The sequence below is a fragment of the Myotis nattereri genome (assembly GCF_964212035.1).
Source record: "Myotis nattereri genome assembly, chromosome: 15".
Taxonomy (NCBI): Eukaryota; Metazoa; Chordata; class Mammalia; order Chiroptera; family Vespertilionidae; genus Myotis; species Myotis nattereri.
Window position 1 is genome coordinate 6403060 of NC_138090.1, and position 20165 is coordinate 6423224.

The 20165-nt window shown below is 42.9% G+C and overlaps 2 protein-coding genes across 2 annotated transcripts in view; one reads left to right on the forward strand and one right to left on the reverse strand.

The window, feature by feature from the left end:
• OGFOD1 (2-oxoglutarate and iron dependent oxygenase domain containing 1) overlaps positions 1 to 12285 on the forward strand; it is a 28003-nt gene extending 15718 nt beyond the window's left edge. The window contains exon 14 of the transcript XR_013996903.1: positions 12010 to 12285. The gene's annotated coding sequence lies outside the window, so the exon portion shown is untranslated. The remainder of the gene's footprint in view (positions 1 to 12009) is intronic.
• On the reverse strand, positions 570 to 17635 carry BBS2 (Bardet-Biedl syndrome 2). The gene is made up of 17 exons (XM_081108052.1): positions 17325 to 17635; positions 15194 to 15421; positions 13874 to 13999; positions 13587 to 13649; positions 12486 to 12563; positions 9843 to 9947; positions 9673 to 9759; positions 7937 to 8072; positions 7557 to 7696; positions 6627 to 6771; positions 6364 to 6535; positions 5658 to 5787; positions 4387 to 4518; positions 3888 to 4025; positions 3103 to 3215; positions 1897 to 2045; positions 570 to 1191 (listed from the first exon to the last, which is right to left on the reverse strand). Exons 1-17 carry the CDS (start codon positions 17439 to 17441, stop codon positions 1085 to 1087), a joined length of 2166 nt encoding a protein of 721 aa, XP_080964178.1. The 5' UTR covers positions 17442 to 17635; the 3' UTR covers positions 570 to 1084.
• Positions 17636 to 20165: the final 2530 nt, after the last annotated feature.

Below are 20165 nucleotides of genomic sequence, written 5' to 3' on the forward strand. Positions count from 1 at the left end.
TGTTTCCATCTCTTCTTTTCCCTTCCTCTCTGAAATCAATAAAAATATATTTTAAAAAAGAGGAAGAGGAGTTGCTAGGTATTGGCCCCACTTCAGCTTTCTCTTCCTGGTAAGCACGCAGCTAGGTAACATTTCCTGGCCTGGCAGTCAGGCGTGGCCACACTGGCTGTGGAGTACGAGTGGAAAGGAGTGGGCCGTTTCCAGACCACAGCCTTGAAAAGCTTTTCCTCTTCTGCTGGCTTGGACAGAAATAACTGCAAGGCCTTAGGACAGCCCTGGTCCCGTAGAGTTTCAAGTGAGAGGGAAGCCCCAAGGCCATAAGGTCCTCACTGCCTGCAGTAGAAGTGGTCACTCCAATCATTCCTGAGGCAGGTGTCTCTAGAGCAGCGGTTGCCAGCCGGTGGTCTGTGAGGTCCAAAAGGTTGGCGACCGCTACTCTAGAGAACTCAGGCTGAGAAAGGCTGCCCTAGATGTCCCTGAGCAGCTATAGAGAAATCTGACATACTGAGAAGTAAATGGGTCCTTGGGAATTCTGAGGTCTATTTTAGCAGTTAACATTACTCCAACCAATAGGTCACATAAACTTTTAATACAAATCTGTTTACACCCACCTTTCAATGATTAAAATGAAGGCACACAAATGTCCGTATTTTTTTCTCTGCACGTAATAGAAATGGTTTATGCAATTCTGATGTGGTGATTTTAAAATCAGTCAACACAAATTTTAATGTGTAAAGGTAGGTAATCTATTTTAAAATTACAAGTTCAATTACAAGAAAATAGATGTATCTATACATCAGCTTTACATATATGCAGAAATAATTGGACTTCGGAGCCCTAATGTTTCAAAAGTATTCACCTCCTTCCATACAAACCTACTATTATTTGGCAACAGAACTACTGGATCTTAAAAACAGAAAGTGAATACACTTTTCAGATGCAGTGCTTTGTCTTTCATTTGTACAGTTTACCAAGGGTGTTTCATTCTCAGCACCCTCAGTTCACCAGGATGCGATCCAAAGCAAACCAACCTAGATTTTTAGGAAAGAACACTTTCTCGGAACTTCACTACCTCTTCTCTCTCCTATGAAGAAGCTGTCCCCACCCGCATGATTCTGAACAGAGTGTTGATGTTGTTGCTTCGAATCGCATCCCGACAAGCAGTGATCACCTGGTTCTTTGGTTTTCCAACTATATGAAAAGAAATAGCAAATCAGTACAATCTGAAAGATTATTAAAAGTGAAATTATAAATCAGAGGCCAGCTTTAAAACAGTGTGAAATTAGGGTAGAAGAGAGTTAATGGTAGTGCAAATTCAACTAAATTATCTTATCACTCCCTTAAAAAGATAACCTGTATGAGGAAGTTTATCACAAACCAAATCTAGAGACCATTTCAAACCTAGAAATCAAGTCAGTTTTCTAGAAGAGGATCAAAGCTCATGCCCACCTACTGAAGGTTATCTCTAAAAGGAAGTCAAAAGCACTTACCCCAACAGCAGATTTTAGGTAAAAATCTCTGGTTATTTCTGCTTCCTTTCCTTTGGGTTACTTTATTATTCTTTTTCTAACTTTTAAATTGAACACTTAACTCTTAATTTTCCGTCTCCCTTTGTTTTAATAAGGGTACTTAAGGCTTTCCTCTTGGGTATACGCCACTAGGTTTTTCTTTCAAGGATGCTGCAAGGTCTAAGAAAAGGAGCTACAAGCTTTCTTTCCTCTGAAATCTGGATACTAACCAAGCTGAACAGGCTGACTGAAACTCAAGCGACTGGTGCCAACCTGAGTGTTAAAAGTCTCTATAGATACAGGCCCCCATATGAATTCTCGAAGCTACCACCATCTTCAGTGACTCTCACCCCCAAATTATTAATGACAGCGCTATACAGAGACTTACCACGCAGACGGCCTGCTCTTTGAATTGCTTGATTTACTGCTTTGAGGTTTCCCAGCAGCTCTGTGTGATTGTTACAGCGAATCTTATATCCATTTAGCAAGTCTTTATTAAGATCATAGAGCTCCATATAGCGATTCTTCATTGTTTTCCTGTGTAAATCAATAGAAATTGAACATCATTGTACCTCGATATGGCAGGCTTAAATGAAAAAACCGTGCAAACTTCTCAGACACAAAGAATAGAAGACACCAAATTCTTAGCTGTTTGTCATTAAAGCAGGGTAATTCTAAATTTTGCTTTGGAAACACTGAGAAGTTTCTATCAAAGTACTCTATTTCCTACAAATAAATGGAAGGCAAGTGGTCTTCCTCTCTTATCAGTCCACAGTTTGTTTGAATTTAGGAGCCAAGAATGATCAAGTGCCCACTGTGCTGGGAAAAGTGAGCAAGGTGATCGCCTATCTTCCAGGCTTCAAATTAGCATAATTAGACAAAATCTGCTAAACCTGCCCCTATTCATTTTCACCTTTTTATTGTAAAATATAATGCACATTTGAAAAAATTTACAGAACAAATGTTTATTATCCAATTCAAAAAGGCATTGCCAGCATCCCAGAAGCTTCCTAATGTGCTCTTCCTGAGGAGAAAATACTATCTTATATGAGAATCTCTCCCCTGCATTTCTTTATATTTTTATCATCTATGTACGCTTCCCAAATGATACAGTTTAGTTTAATCTGTTTCCAAACTATATATAAATGGAAGCATTTTACACATATTCTTTTGAGTCTTACTTCTGCCTATCTCCATTATGCTTATAAGGTCTGTTCACGTTGGCACATGTTATTGAGATACATGCATTCTCATTGCGAGCAGTGTTCCGTTGGTATGGGACATACCATAATTTATCCACAGTAGTGTTGATGCTAGTTTGGATTGTCTCCTCTTTGGAGTTCTCGTGAACAAGCCTTTATGAGCATTCTTATAAAAATATCCTGCTTTACACAGGCATTCGTTTCTCTAGGTTGTAAACCAGGAGAGTTGCTGGGGCATAGGGTGTGCGTATTTTCAACTCTACTGATAATACCAAGTTATTTTACAAAGTCTTTGTACCAAACACACTCCTCCTAGTAGCATCTGAGAGCTGCTATTCCATATTGCTGCCATGTTTCATCTTGTACCTGTCCTAGTCACAGTGAATACTCACATGTCCCTCATCAGACGAGCATCCTCAGCTCGGACCAGCAAACTTCGGATCAGGTTGGAATTGTCAGCCATGTCAGCACTGAGCTTCTGATGCACTGAGTGATACTCATCCACCTGGAGACCATGAACACTCAGGAATGAAAAAGACCTCCCAGACTGCTTGAAAACCAGACAGCCTGAGAAGACACTGTCTACCATAGCAAGGCCCTCTCCTTGCCCCTGCTGACTTGGCCCATCTTAACCCCGTTGTGTCAGCTCCTCCTCAGTGAAGTGATTAGTCTGTGCTGCCTCCAACACTCACAATGACATTCCAGTTGGATCCTGTTAGTGCCTAAGCATGGGAGCCCTAGCAACGCTCATATTAACATTCTAGAGATTGGGGGAGGAACTTTGTTATAATTTGGGACCAATCAAAATTGTTAGTTTTCCTTTTTCTTTTGAATTTGTGTTGTTGGAAATCCCTAAACCAAAGAGCAAAGTAGATAAAAGTAAGATGAAGGGTTAGCAAAGGAAACTGCTGATACATATTTTAAAAAGTATTCCCCCCAAATCAAAGAAAGAAAGCAGGGTGGTCAAGAGCTAACCACTCACTGTTATAAAAGAAATCCTTTAACTAGTGAACTCTCCAATACTAGTTCAATTTTGATTTTGAGAATTTGCAGAATGCTTTAAAATGTAATTATCATATAACACACATACAGTCGTAGTGCCATTACTCCCCTACGAGAAACATTTCAGACATTAAACTGCCACGTTCTCATAAATGCATCCATTGGTAGCCCTCACCTTAACTAGCACTTTTCGTAACTCCTCAAAGTAGACAGGGAAATCTGCTTCCACCTGAAGGTCTTCAATAGCAAAAAATGATGCAATTGACTGGATGATGTCACCAGCCAGATCAATGTCATCAGTCTTCACAGTGATCTATCCAGAGAAAAAGAGACAAGTTCAGCATCCTCAGATATTAAAGACAAACTAAGCTGAAACCTGAATTTCCCCATTCTCGACACATTTATTGAGTATAAATTTATATGTGGTGATGAATAAGATAGGGGTTAACCCTCAAGGAAATTACAAACCACATTCATTATTTTAGCAGCAGATTAAAAGATCATTCCTTTAGCCTCATAAACTAAACAACAAAATCATTCAAACAGTGAAAATGTTTCTGTTCACCTCTGTATTCTAACCCTCCCCAAGTTAAACAAGGAAGTGCTAAAGGGAAGGAGGGAGGGAGGCAGAAAACCTAACAGACTTAAGTTATGTCCAAAACATTAAACTTTACCTCTCCACTCAGCATTACTTTTATATACAGCTGGCTACCGTTCCGTAAGGATGTGAAACACACTTGAAATGGAGCATTCTGAATGTCGGTGTTTCCTGGGAGCAGAAAGTTCTGGTTGAGCCATACAAAAACCTTAAAAATGAATAGGATGAAGTGAACTTCAAGTATATAGTCATTTTCAAGTACAGTCATTGTTAAGAGTTATCCTCCTTTCTCGTTTCATTGTTTGGTAAATGAACATACCACCCCCACCAGGAAAACACTAACTACACTCCCTTTCCCCACCTGCATGTTCATAATTATGTCTGGCCCCACAGCATGCATGATTTAATAGTATCTTCAAATTAGACAAACTTATATGCAATGCGGAAACAATTCAGGTATGGTGCTAATTCTGTTTACACGATAGCTCTTCTGTGGCTATGTTCTGGACAATGTAACCTGCTTAAAATTACTCCAGTCCATTCTTAAAAAAAAAAAAAAATAATGAAATATGCATGCACACAGAGCATAGACACTGTGACACATCCACACAATAAAATTTAATATTAATAAGTTAATATTAATATTAATAAGTTAATATTTACAGTGGTTTATAATGCAAGTTCCACATAAGAACCACCATGAGGCTTTTGGAAGGGCCCACCTATGGGGGTGTCTGGTTCCATGGGCTGGGCACGGGCCTGAGAATCTACGTGATTAAAAAGTCTCACTAAGAATCTGAGGTCCAGCCATGATTAAAGTCCATTGGTATCAGGTCTCTCAAATTTACAAGGAGCTTTCACACCAATTATGTAATCTTCAGGGACCCCTGGGAGGTAAGATATCCTCACAGATAAGAAACAGGCTCAGACTGGTGCAGGGCATTTCCCAAAAATCACTAAGAAATTAATCAGGTAAGGTAGCATTTGAGCCCCAAAATATTCCCAGCCCCAAGTCCCACTCTCCTTCCATTTGGATGCAGGGTCCTCTTTAAATACTAGGTCAGGACAACCACACTGGGACCATAACCATAGAGAGAAATTAAAAACTGGTGAGCATTCACCTGTCACTGAGGATTGTTCAGGTAAATACGGTCTGTATTTTTTCAGAATGGGGGGAGGGGGTACTTTAACATTTTTGTTAGGTTATCAACCAACTCCAAGCCATATAACTCATGTCATATTCACTGCTATCAAATAACTCATTCATGTGATTCCTCTCTTCTAATAAATAACATCCAAAGGATTCTAAAATGCACACGTATTGACAGAAAACAGCCAGATGCTCACTCTCTGGGCCCGTTCAGCAATGGTAAAGTTGACGTAACCGAGCGGCTGGCTGGCGGAGTCCAGGCTGGTCAGCGCATACATGGAGAATCTTGGGAGCTGTCTGGTCAGTTCAAACACGTGAAACTGGGTGCTGTGGCCGACCAATGGGACAAGGGAACGGTTTCAAAGCGCAAGGCCCAGAAAATACATCACGTAAGTCTTCGTGTTGATATTAAGGGTTTCACAGATGGCAAAAAAAATCACCCAAAACTTGAAGCTAAGTAATATGTTAATGGGGTTTGAGATTTGGAGATAACGTAAGTCTACATATACAAATAAACCAAGGGCTTAAAAGAACCTAAAAAAAGTGTGAAAAGGCTTTTTGTCTCCCACAAATCCAGTGGATTTCCTCCACAAGCTGAGGTATATAAAACTCTAATATAAAGCTGCATCCCAACCCTTACAATCTTAGTGGTCAAAACTAGAAGTTGACAAATCATCAGTTAACCAGATCTTGTGATTATAAAATCATCAGACTAAAACCAGAAAATAACCATCTGAAACTTAAATCCCCCCCCTTTTTGGGAAGATTTCGAATTAGGGAAATAAGGTCCTGGGAACCATTAAAGGCTCCTGTGGCCCCGCAGGACCCCTGGTGCCACGGAAAAACCTGCACGTCTCGCCCTCTCAGTGTCGTCTGCAAATCAACGGACTTGCAGAGGGTCACCTGCTCCTGTAGCCCACGAAGGCCTTCAAGTGCAGATCCACAGGGACATCTTTGGGAGGTGTGATAGGGATGCAGACGGAGCTGGAAAGGCTGTGGATGCTGGGGTGCACCACGTGGCTCTCGCCTAGAAAAATGCCCTCTGCGAAAATCATTACCGCTCGGATGATGGTGTCTGCAGGGAAGAGGGGAAACGGAAGGCAGTTGAAGAACCACTCGGAGATGGCACAGGTGCCTAAAAATGCCAGCTCTAAATCCTCTCTTACCGTTCGAAGTGGAAATGCACAATTCTGTGTGCGCAGCCCGCGTCTCGCTCCCCAGGTTGACGGAGAGGGCGGTGTGGAGCTTGGTGCTGGCTGGGATTGTGCCCCACTGCCCATCGGCCTCACTCAGGGGGCTGCTCCACTCGGCCTGCAAAACATCCCACGCTTCCAACTCGGTCACCACAGTGAACCAGCGTCGCTGTTAATGCTGTGGCTATCTTATATTCATCTGGCTTTTCAGAATTCAGAAGACTCTCCTCATTAGCGCCCCCTTGCTCTACCCAGCCTTTTCCCAAGCAAAAATACCTTCGTCCCTTGCTGTGTTTCAGGTCCACTGTACCCCATCATGCCTTTCACATTTTTTACATTGGTCTCTTAAAGTAACAATTCATTTAGCATAGCAAATTCAAAAATAGTTATGTGTGCCCTCGCCAGTTTGGCTCAATGCAAAGAGCGTCAGCCTGCGGACTGAAGGGTCCCAGGTTGTCACTTTTTATGTTGTTTTGTAAAAAGATACCCCATACATATTGTTCCTTCTTTTTTTTTTCCCACTTAATACCACATATCCTTCCATATCAGCCCAAGTACATATACTTCATTCTTTTGAGCAGCTTCATATTCCCCAGCGTATACTCCCTGCTCCTGGTCACCATCTAAGCTGCTTCCCACCGCTCGCTGCTACCAATGGCGCTGCCGCAAATGTCTTGGATCACTGAAAAGATCGCTATTGCTCAGCTGCCTGCAAGTGGCGTTTCTAGATGAAAGGACACATGCGCCTCCTTTCTGACCCAGGCAAACAAGGCTGAAGCAGCTGTGCTCCTGCCAGTGGGAAGGAGGGAGCCCGCACGTGGCAGACACTGACATTCTCGTTCTGCTTTCACATGCCGACCCCCAACTTTTCAGATTCCATGTCCCCTCCACATTAGGCCCCACCTTGGCATTTTCCTCGTAGTTATGGAGTTCCAGCAACAGATTCTGTTTTTTCTGACTCAGCTCTCGGATAAGCTCCTGCTCTACGCTGGTGTCCATGAGGTTCCCTCTCATCTCAGCCGAGCCTGGCAGGTAGCCCCGGACTGAAGAGAAGGAACAAATGCTCACCACACTAAGGAACAGCCCACGTACAGCCAGGTCTGCTTGCAAGTCATCAGTTACCTGGTCCGATAACCACGCACCTAAGTTCTCATGCCCCAACGTAGGTGAACTTGTTAGGACCAGAGGATAGCAAAGCAAACATTTTACAGTGGAATGTCTGGTATTCTGACCCAATCAAACTGAAAATCTGACTTCTCAAGGATTTTCCCATCCCAATTTACTTTCCCCATCCACTGAACAGCAGATTAACTGGACGTGGCCATCCATCCGGTAATCTCCCTCTACCACACCAGCGATAGCAGAAGAAAAGTTGTCTTTAAAGATGACCTCCCCAGTTCGGTCACTTCGAGCATCAACCTGAAAGTAAAATGAGAACTTGAAAAATCGTTTATGTTACTGTTTTTTAAAAAGACGAAAATGTCAAGGTCATTTAGCTGAGCAGCTTCCCAGAGTACTCCATGGGGCTCTGTGGGTTCTGAGGAGGCACCTATGACCTCTGGGCCCGAGACCAGCTGCCTGGCTTCCAGCCCCGGCTGTGCCCTTGCTATCCTTGGGATTGTGGGCAAGCTTCCTAGCCACCCTGGCTGGGCCTGTCTCCTCATCGGCGGGTCCATGACAAGAACATGACGACAGTAACTGCACATACACCCCTTAGGTTGGAATGAGGCCTGAAGGAGCTAACACATGTAAAGCACTTAGAACAGGGCCTGGCATATAGAGGTATACAAGAAAGGTTAGCTCTATATAAAAAAAATTTCTTTATTACATATAAATGTTGAAATACAGCTATATCTAAAGTTTGAAAATGCCAAACTAGCCAACCTTCTACCACAGATATAACCTTTTATAATACCCTGTTTAAGAGTCCCTCTTCCCCTTAAAAACTACTGGGATACCTAGTGAGTCTCCTATCATCTTTGAGTCTCCTCTTCCTAGGAGAGGCAAATACATACCCAACTCACCAGAAACAAATGCATCTCAAAATCAACAATGAAGATTTGTGTTCTAAGGGATGATTGTGTTCTAAGCAAAACACATGTTATCAACAAAAGACTATCTATAGAAAATCTCAATGGCCCAGGCCACTCACTACTTTTATCTTTTCATAAACATCCTCTAGTCAAAACTGCAATGAGAAAATAAAGTAATTTAGGTCCTGGCCTACTACCAGCTCCTACCCTTGGTCTGGAGAACATCACATTCACGTATCCATGCTATTAGTAACATCAGGGAAGCCTGAAAATTATGGGTGCTGAAGCCTTTCATCTTAGGATTTTCAAATTTCTTAATATGCAACTACACAGTCTTTCCTTATAATTGTTAACACCCAGACCAGCATAATAGCAAAGGAAGTTTACAAGGTCCTGGCCAAAAGTAAAGAAAAATCGAAGGAGAAAAGCCAAGAATTAGCTGATCCCCAGGCAATCATCACTGGCAGAGGAGAGTGAGGGCAAACGGTGCCATGGAGATCTGGCAGCACGCAGACAGCCTCACAAAACAACCCTGACCTGCCAAAACACTGTACAAAATTCTGATCTGAAGTGAAAAAAGAAAGCAAAAAGATTTTATTTTGAAGTTATAGCTGGGGAAACATTATTTGCATTAATTAGAAAAGAGCAATACAAATGGTTCTTTATTAGCTTATTAAAATTCCTTGTTTTGCTGACTATGACTAGTCACCCTGACTGCATGGATTCTCAGTCCTTCCAGGAAGAGATTTAGAAAGAATCCGCTGGAGATTATCACCAACTAGAGCCATAAGGCCAAAAGGACACTCGCTATAGTGTTGACAACTACAGCAGGAAGAAAAAATGTGGAAAGATTATGAAGTTAAATTTGAAAGCACAGCCAAGGAATGCGAGTTTGTACCCTCACGTTACTGTTCTGAATCCTACAGCCAGTATGTCTCAGACAGTTATTAGTTTGAATTACACCTGAACTCTGCTATTTAACTTACCTTCCCATTGGACCAACCAGTTATCAGTTCGCACACTCCATCAGAATTAAGGTCAAAAGCATGAATGCTCATGGCATAATTTTTGGACTGAAAAGGAATTTCAATAATTAGTACAGAAGTCTCTCAGTGCGTAGAAAATCTCTGCATAGCAGAGGCTGAATCATACTAACTTTAATTCTCCAGTATCGGGCTGTTTTGTCGTAAACTCCAACTGTGCCGTTGGCAAGGGCATAACCAAACCGACTGCCATACAGTGGGCAGAGAGAGGTGATTATCTGCAAGAAATAGCACATGAAAATACCTCAGCGTTTCATTAAAACTCAATTTCAGGTGAAGCATGGCTTTGTAGAACTGCCTGCCTTGCTACAAGTGTGTTAAAATTAGATTTAAATGCACTTCCAGTCCATTAGTGGGTAAGGTATTCCTCTTTTCAAATGCATCTATTTCACAGGCTGGATAATCAGAACTGAATAAACTCCCAAAGTTTGCTGTTTTAGATCAAGCTTATGTGGAAAGTTTCAGCAAATTACAAAAAGAAATTCTGTAAGATTGAGGGACAAAGGAGGAAATAAGCTAAGTACACAAAATCTAGAGTATGTACAATTCACACTAACTCAAAATGTTTTCATGACTATTCCAATATTATACCTTCACTTATAATATCCCACTGTCTAAATTTATTTTTGAGAGAGAGAGAGAGAGAGAGAGAGAAACATCTGTTGTTTCACTTATTTATGCATTGATTGGTTGATTCTTGTTTGTTCCCTGACGGGGATCAAACCCACAATCTTGGTGTATCAGGATGACACTCTAACCAACTGAGCTATTGGGCCAGGGCCCAGAGTCTAAATTTTAAAAAAACTTACAAAATCCACCACTAAATGTCTTTTATGTGTATACTTTTTTTGTGTGACATAATTCGTTTGCTAGAGATGAAAGACATTTTTTAGAAAGGAAAAAAACACACATAATCCTTAGAAAAGTGACAACCCAAGCACATGCCTCTGTGTATGTATGTGAAAATACACAGAATGCATATATTAGGACTGGAGTTTAACATCTCAAACATAAATTTTTACATACTAAACAAAATTACCTTTTAAAGTTAAAATTAAAGCTTAATAACATCTATGATCTTGCAGATCTACTTTCTCATTCTGACCCTAATAAAAGATATTTAAGAAATAAATTGTAAAGCAGAGAATAGTTATGTAATTTCCTCTACACCTACAGCTTTTCTACAAAACCACCCACATCACTTAACTCTGAATACAAAGTGCTGTTAGGGTTTCAGAATTACTTAGCTCGAGGCATTCCTCTGGCAGTCCCTGGTACTGCTGAACTGCCAAATAAATTATGATTTTGCTGATCTGGGAAAAGACATTTGAGCTAGGGGCAAAAACAAACTGACAGGACAAGAAAATGGCCCTGAAATGAACAATTTTACAAAGTCCACATTTTCATATATTTCAGCCCAGATTGCCTGTGCCACTTAGTCCTTCCTTAGTTCACTCGTTCTTCTTGTGTGGACGAGAGGGTCAATAGTCACCTCAAAACCCTAGTTCTACTTCATGTTTTCCTGGCCTCTTCTAGGATTTAGAAAAGAATGCACCCTCCTCACATCAAGTATTGACAACAGAAATCCAATGAAACGTGAATGATTCCCACCAGATGGGAAAAGATTTACTACAAATTTGCATGAAAGGGAAATGACAATGCAGGCACCGCACTGACAGGCCAGTGATTGTCAAGTCAGTTTTTTGCGGGGGAGGGGATCAGGCTGAGAGGTGGCGAACCCCTTTAAGAAGCTAATGAGCCTGGCCGGTGTGGTTCAGTGGTTGAGAAGCAAGAATAAGTGGTCAAGTGCAGTTTTAAGGCCAGACTCCCACACACCACGTGACTACATTTTGCAGAATCTGGCCATTCTGACCTCTCAGACTCCCTTCTCTCTCTTTTTTTTTTCTTTCTGTCGGTTTATAATGTTCACAAGCCATTGCTCCTTTAACTTCTATTTCCTTAATTCAGAATATCCTAATTATTCTGCTTCCATCTTGCTCATTGCTGGAAAACCAGCAGCTTATATCCTAAGCATGTCAAAACAACAAAGGACCAGGGCAATCTTAGGGACTGCTTTGAAAAATGAAGTTTAAATTCTTTAAGAAACATATCAGGTTCAATCACATGAAGTAATTATAGTCACAAAGAAAGTAGCCAAGTTCTCTAACATCTAATTCTTAAGTTTACCTAGAGAAATGTGCCTAAGAAGTACTTAATTTGAATGAAGAGAAAAAAGTATAAAAATCTCACTTATGCACTTCATTCAAACCCATTTTACAGACACGAGGAGGAGGAAGAGGACAAGACACACAGGTTCAAGTCCTGACCAAGCCGCTTAGTAGCCATGGCCTGTGTGTGTAATTTAACGAAGAACCTTAATATCATTGAAATGGGAACAACAGTATTTCCTTCCCAATAGGGCTGTTGTAGAGTTAAATGACTTAACTGATGTAAAGCACTTAGAACAGTGACTGGCATATATTAAGTGCATAATAAATAGTTGCCATGATGATGATGATGATGATGTGACTCATTAAAGCAAATGCCTTTCCACTCAATTTTCCTTTATTTAATCAGTCTTTTCAAAATATGTCTTATACAAGATTTTTAAATGCTTCTTTCTCTGTAATGTCCAGCTCTGTTTAACCCCCACAGTTTTTACCCTACAACAGTCTAGATTGTGAAATGGCCAGCACGCTCATCTGATGTTACATTGGACTGTGCTCATCTGTGTTGCCCAAGGTCACACTTCTCACCTCTGTTTCTGTCATTTCTGCCACAATCTCATCTTCTTTAAAAACTCGAATATCGAAGTCCTCAGATCCAACAAGAAGCTTAAAATAAAAACATGCATATTTAGTTCAGCAAGTGAACACAGAAAAATTCCCATAAATAAAACAAAAAATTGCATAATATGTTGTATGTCGCTACTGCTACCCAAGACTTCTAGTTTCCCAGCGAGCCAATGCTCCGGAAAGTTCCCTCCAATGTGAACGTCAACAAATTCAGTCAGTGAAGAAACAGTGGCTTGCCTGGCCAGTGTGGCTCAGTGGTTGAGCATCAACCTGTAAACCAGGGGTCACAGCTTAATTCCCAGTCAGGGCACATGCCCGGGTTTCTGGACTCAATCTATACAGTACAGGGCATGCAGGAGGCAGCCAATCAATGATTCCCTCATCACTGATGTTTCTATCTCTTGCTCCCTCTCTGAAATCAATACAAATATGATTTTTTAAAAAAGAAGTAGTGGCTCTAGAGATTTCCTCCAGCCGTGGGGGCTGCACATCCCATCAGGGCGTGTTCTCCCAGTCGCACCTAAAAGTGCTCCCTGGCTCAGCGCCTGCCTGTCTCAGATGGAAGCCCCATTTCAAATGCCAGAGCCTGGCATCCATGGGCAAGAGAGGGGCAAGTCGCTGCCCAACACAGCAGTTCGCTGGCTGCTCAAGAAGCTAATTCCTAGAGGAACCATGAGAATCCATTTCAAAAACTAAGAGCCAATCTCTAAAACTTCTAAATTCCTGAAAAAGTTGGCCAAACAACTGTTTACTGATATGATTCGAAAGCATCAGAAGCAAGTTAGAAGATTGTGACCATGACTGCAGTCCCATCAACTGTTCCACCCTCCCTCCCTGTCCTGTGTCTTTCAAACATCATGGCCTTGATCTTTGCACTAGACAAACAAAGTGACGTATTGTTCAAAAGACAGGAGAAAGACAAATGAGGCCAGGGAGCTCATTACTGAGGCATCAGAGCCCAAGAGCAACCATGAGAAGCTGACACCTCCCCCAACACCGAGGTCGCTGCACGGGAAATGTACTCAGCTGAACACAGAGAGAAGTATCTCCTCCCCCACATACCTCTTTTTTCCCATCACCATCGAAGTCACACAAGGCCAAGGAATGAACGTTATCTCCAGTGACCTGAAAACAAAACCCAGGGTCACGAGCATGCCCTCTTTCCACTCCATCTGACTGTAACAGCCACAGGGAAGAGAAGACTACAAACCACCAACAGCTGTTATTCAAATTTTGCATATTTTTTAATGCACAGAATTATAAATACGGGTGGTAAAAGACAAACAAAGCTAAATAAAGAACATTTAGAGTAAAAATGAGTCCTAAAGAGCGCGTTTTGTTCTGCATACCGTCCAAAAAAGGTCCTTTCCTTCATGATCGAAACCCTGCAGAGCACAATTTCCACCAATAATCGCAAGAGGAGAGGAAATGTCCCCCAGTGACCCCAACACAATTGCATTGGCCCCATCTGCCACCTAAGAAGAAAAAAGAATAAAATCTCAGATAACAAGGATGCGCAGGCACACGGGAGGTAACATGTATCCTTATCTGTATTTGGATACTCAAATTCCTCCGTCATCAATGTGAGAAGCCACATGGTCTCCTGAGAGGCAGGTGTATGTCACTGCTGATGCAAGGCTGAGCGCAGATGCAGGGTACACTCAGGCCCTTGGCGTCACACACTAATCTGCTACAATAAGGTGCTACGAAGTCCAAGGCTCTGTAGGATACTTGACCAAACATTATTCTAGATGCTTCTGTGGAGGTATGTTTAGACGAGATTAACATTTAAATCAGTAGCCTCTGAGTAAAGCAGATTATACTCTATAATGTGGGAGGGCCTCATCCAATTAGTTGAAGATCTTAAGAGAAAAAGACTGGTTCCTGAAAAAGGAAGAATTCAGAACACTGCCTTCAGACTTGTGTTTCAACATCAGCTCTTCCCTGGGTCTCCAGCCTGCTAGCCGACCCTGCAAATTTTGGACTTGACAGCCTCCACAACCACGTGAACCAATTCTTTAACATATACCCCACCCCCACCCCTCTCTCTATATACACATCCTGTTAATTCTGTTTATCTGGAGAAGCCTAATACAGTCCTAAACTCAATTCTAGTCTTGTGCAATAACACAGGAAGCGTATCTATGTGACCAAAGATGCTTAGAAGGTCAGGAAAAGCACTCACACAGTTAAAGAAAAAAAATTGAATAGCTGGGCTTTATCAAAATTGAAAACGTTTACTCATCAAAGATACCTACCTGTTGGAATAAGCCACATACTGGGAGAAACTATCTGTTATATATAAATCTGACAAAGAACTTGTACCCACTATCTCCAAAGAACTTCTACAAATCAATAATACACACAAACTACTAATAAATAAATAGGCAAAGACTTAAACACTTCACAAAAGACATATAAACAGGCACAGGAAAGGGCGTTCTGCATCACTGTTCATGAGGGAAATGCAAAAGGAAAGCGGTTAGCAATCATGACCAAATAAATGTCAAGTGGATGAAGCAGATGCAAATGGCAAAATCATCGTGTTGTTGGACTACAGCACAACAGCCACGTAACAAACCAAAATCCATGTCTGATCTTGTTCAAGCATAACAGAATGAACATGAATGGGTCAAGGGGATTTTGTGGCGATCAAGGGGTATACTTGCCTCTCTGTAGAAAAAATCTGAATTATTGTAGACATCATAAGCCAAAAGATTCGTCTGTGTCCCCACTAAAAGAGCATCACAGCCAAGTGCAGGGTTCAATACTCCTGCAGTCAGGCAGCTGACAGCCTGGTTGATGTTGAGAAGAGAAACATCAGACTCCAGGGGGCTCTGGTAGACTCTGGGCGCGCTGAAATGCTGGCTCCGTGTATGAGGGTTGTGAATAAAAACCTGCAACAAAACCAGTTCATTACATTTCCTTAAAAATACGTAAAATTAACATACATTTTCTAAAAGACTAGGTTATTAACAGATATCAACATTAACAAAAAGTCACTTTAATCACCCATAAACTTACTTAAAACACCTACAACACAGTTCTGTGCATGGCTGGCTTTCAATCTCTATGAACTCTGGGGATCCATGGTTCCTGGCATTGTAAAGAACAAGGTCATGTACAAGATCTAGTTCAGTGGTTCTCAACCTTCTGGCCCTTTAAATACAGCTCCTCATGTTGTGACGCAACCATAAGATTATTTTCGTTCCTACTGTCATGTTGCTACTGTTATGAATCGTCATGTAAATATCTGATATGCAGGATGGTCTTAGGCGACCCCTGTGAAAGGGTCGTTCGACTGCCACAGGTTGAGAACCGCTGATCTAGTTGCTTACTAGGGCAGCTTACATGCTAGGCTCCAGCAGGCTGTCAGAGCACTCTGACACACCAAAACCATCCCAGCAAATAAAATAATAAACACTTCCTTTAGTATCTTTCAACCAAGCACCGAATGAATTCACTTCCTAACCCTTAAAACAGTCTGGTAGTTAGTAAATGTTTTACAGACTTTAACTGAGTCATACAAATCTCAGATATAAAAATACATTTTGCCCCCTTAATTGTCCGGCTTCCCCTCTCAAATATAAGCTCTAAGGGGGAGAGACTCATCACATTCACCCTTGCACCTGCAGAGCTAACAACAGTACCCAGCACATAAGACCTCAATAAATTAGGGGCTGAGCTACTATCAATGGGCCCTTCCCAGCAGAAACAATATGAATTTCTGTCTGGCATTTGTCAGTGCTTAACAATAGCAATGAGCATTATTCTTTGCCAGAGCCTGTGCTAAGTGCTTTACTCCATTAAACAACTTAATGAAAATTATTTTTTAATTATGTATCCCAAGGCATATCCTAAGAATACACAACATAAGGGAAAGGGTTATTATATATATGTTTTAATCATTATGAAATCTGCGCTGGGTCAGAGAACAAGGACTCTAATCTCATTTCCATGACTTTCTAGTTGAGTGACCTCAAGTATCACTTCAAACCTTTCTGAACCACTAGTCAGTGACGTGGGAGGGATAAAAAATAACAGTTAACAATTAGTGACCATTTCTTATATGGCAAATGCTTCATATATATTAACTTATTTAATCCTCATAACAACCAGATGTTGTAGGTAATATTAAGTAACTTGCCCCGGGTCATGAAATTAGTAGGTACCAGAGCCAGCGCTCTGGTGCTGCCCTTGGCATTGTTGCAAGAATGCCGAGATGATGAATGTCAATCCTCAACACCTACCACTTTTTTAAAAATTGGTGGCCGTTGAATGACCATGTCTTGTTCATCTCTGTGACTCCCACACCTTGCACAGCACCTGGCACATCTTTCCCCATAAGTTATTCACTAAGTACATAGGTATTCAGTGAATAACTTATGGGAAAAGATGTGAATGTACATGGATACATATCAAAATCAAAAGTGCAATCTGAATCATTTCATTGGGGGGTGGGGTCGTTGTCTATATTTTTTCACCAGGTTGTGTGGCTCGGGGCAGTCTGAGATAGTGGAAGGAGTTCAGAAGGAAAGGCAGAGAATCAGGTCTGTTACCACTGCTAACCCTGACCAGTCCCTTCCCCTTGCACAGTTCACTGCTCAGAAAAGCCATTCATGCGAGACCCCATTGTTCATTATTCTGCGCAGGATGGAGAACTACGGGACTACCGACCGGTTGCCAGGCAACCCAAGGCTGGGGGCGGAGTCGGGGGATGAGGGGCGGGGTCGAGGGTAGCGTCCCGCGGAGATCGTGGGACTCCAGGGGCCCAGGCTCGGTGCAGGTGGGAGCGGTTACCTTGCCCGCTTGGGTGGCAGCCGCCAGGCACGGGTGCGTCCCGTCGTAGCGCCCTATGGCCACCATGCGGGGGCTGATTTTGTGGCGCAGTTTCAGGGTGAACACGGGCAGCAGCATGGTGGCGGCGGCCCTGGGGAGGACGGCTGGTGGCCCGAGGCCGGCGCAGCGGAGCCGGTCTCACCCGCTGCGGTGCGGGGCGCAGGGACCAGGCCAACTCGGCGGCTCCTGCTGCCTCGGGCCCAGCGCGAAACAGCACGGGTCGGAGGTGCCCCCACCCCGCGCTGCCAGCTACTCCGCAGTTGCGCAGACCCGCCCAGCTGCTCCTGCGGCTGCGCAGGCCCCGCCCAGCTCCTGCGGCTGCGCAGTGAAGCCTCTCCCGAGGCAGAGCCTGAACTTAATGGAGTCACGTGTTTTGCTGCTGGAATTTATCCTCCTTATCTTCCATTACTAACCTGTCTACAGTGGCCAGCGCACCCGCGGGGCTTCTCCTTCTAGCTGCTATGGCAGTTTTGCAGTTCATTTTATTTTATTTTTTCGTTTTATTTTATTTATTTATTTATTGCAGTTCATTTTATACATTTTAGAATCAAAGGAGATAAACTTAAGGAAGGTTCCATGAAATCCATCGTTGGTCAATTAAAGAGGCAGGAAAAAGGCAAAGTGAGGACATCTCTAGGATTGTATTAAATGCAAAATGCAGAAACACATACAGTGGGGCCTTGACTTACGAGTGTCCCGACTAACGAGTTTTTTGAGATACCAGCTGTCTCTCGGCTGATTTTTTGCATTGAGTTGATAGAGTAATTGGAGTTAAACTCATAAGTCAAGGCCCCACTGTACCTCTTTACATAGCTGGGTGCTGGACAGTGAACATTTAACCTTCACAGTACTGTAAGAGGTGCTCTGTGGGCAGCAAGCTAACAATGAGGAGTTTCGTGGTCTCTGCCCTGGTGCTGCAGTTGTGACTCTGTGGGGTCCGGGAAAGAGGATTACTCTAACGTTTCAAAGGCACTTTATCCTAGACGCCTAAGAACAATCCATAGGGCTCAAGGTTAAGACTGACTTTTGCTAAAGAAGCTATGAGCCTGGGATGTGGCTCCTCACTGTGGCTGCCCAGTGAGGACCTTACGATCAGACCATCCTGTGTGGTGACCTTCCATCACTGAGCTTGTCAGCCTGCCATGTGGCTGCCTGCTCTTGTTGGGTCTACTGTGTGGCTCCTTCTTCATTCACAGAACCAACAGAGGAGACGGAGAAGCAGCCGCCATTGATGAAGAAGGACCAGGCGAGTATAGTGTCCTGGAAGCCACGGGAAGACAGGGTTGCCAGGAGGAGTATAACTAGGTCAGATGCTAGGTAGGTAGGTCTTAAAAAACGACTTCTAGAATATTGTCGATATTTGCATTTTGTAAATTCAGCTGTACAAATGAGCATCTTTTTTTTCAAGCCTATTGGTGCATCTTGACTTGTTGTAACCTCTTTCATAATAATGTCCAAAGACTAAATTTGAGGGCATTAGCGGAAGGTAAGACCTGAGCCGACAGCCGGATAGGCCTTGCCTCTGAGTACTCCCAGCCCCTTTCTAACCCCACTTCCTCTTCTGTCCCATGTCCAGACCCCACAGTCCTTAGCGGTTCTCTGGTCAGTCCTGTAATGGAAATTGCCCTGAGCCTGTCCTCCTGTCTGTGTGCTGGGTAATCCCGCAGGCCTCAACAGCACAAAGACCTGGGTTCAAATTCCTCATCCACCAGTCACTCGCATTTATTCTCTACACACTCTTGACACACACTAACTCCTTCTATCCTCACAGCCACCCCCGGGGGAGATCCTGTCATCACACCCATTTTACAAGAGAGAAAACTGAGCCATGAGAGGTTATATAACATAAACCCAAGGCCACCCAAACTGGCTAGAGCTGCACTGGTAGGTGGCAGGGCCAGGATGGCAAACCCAGGTGGTCTCCTGAGCTGCTAACCTCTGCACATACTGTGTCCTGCAGTGAACTTCTGGGGAGTGTTGCTGTGAGAATTAGACTAATATGAATGAAGCACTTAAAGCTCTGCCTGGCACTTAATAAGAGCTCCCATAAAAAGTTAGTATTACTAGGTTGTTATTATTATCTCGAGATGAAAAGGCTGCCTTTGACTTGTCAGGGTTGCTATTGTAATAAATCTGGTGTCTTTCCTTTCTTTTTTTGTTAGCCAGTAGCATTGTTCCAGGTTCACTCAGCCCTGGCCTGGGCAAGACCAACCTAGCCAGTCAAGGTCTGGTGGGAACCAGGTGAGGCCAAGAATTTAGATGCTGACTTAGGCACACGCCTGCTGCCTGCCCCTCCGGCTCCTTGTTCTCATTTTGTGTAGGCAAAGCAGCCCCACTAGAGGGTGTGCAGGTGTAAAGAATGGAGGTTAAGCACCTTAGGACGCTGGACTAAAGGCCTGGAGGGAAGCAGGGTGAGAGAGTGCCCTGGACAAGCCTCCAACAGGCACAAGGTTGATTTCTGGGGAGTGGGCTGGGGCAAGGCGGCCAGCGGGAGCAGGTGTTCTGCATTATGAGAAACTGAGCAAAGGTATGTGAGCTCTCTCTGTATTCTTTATTTTTTTAAGATAGATTTTTTTATTGATTTCAGAGAGGAAGGGAGAGGGAGAGAGAGATAGAAGCATCGATGATGAGAGAAAATCATGAACTGGCACAGAGCGAAAGAGATCAGGAGACACGGCTAATAACGCAGTCCCGGGTGGGATCTGGGACAGAAAAGGGTCGCTCGTGAGAGCACTGGCGAAATCTGATTAAAGTTCATAGTTTGGTTAGTAATACTGCACCAATGTTCATTTCATTTCTTTT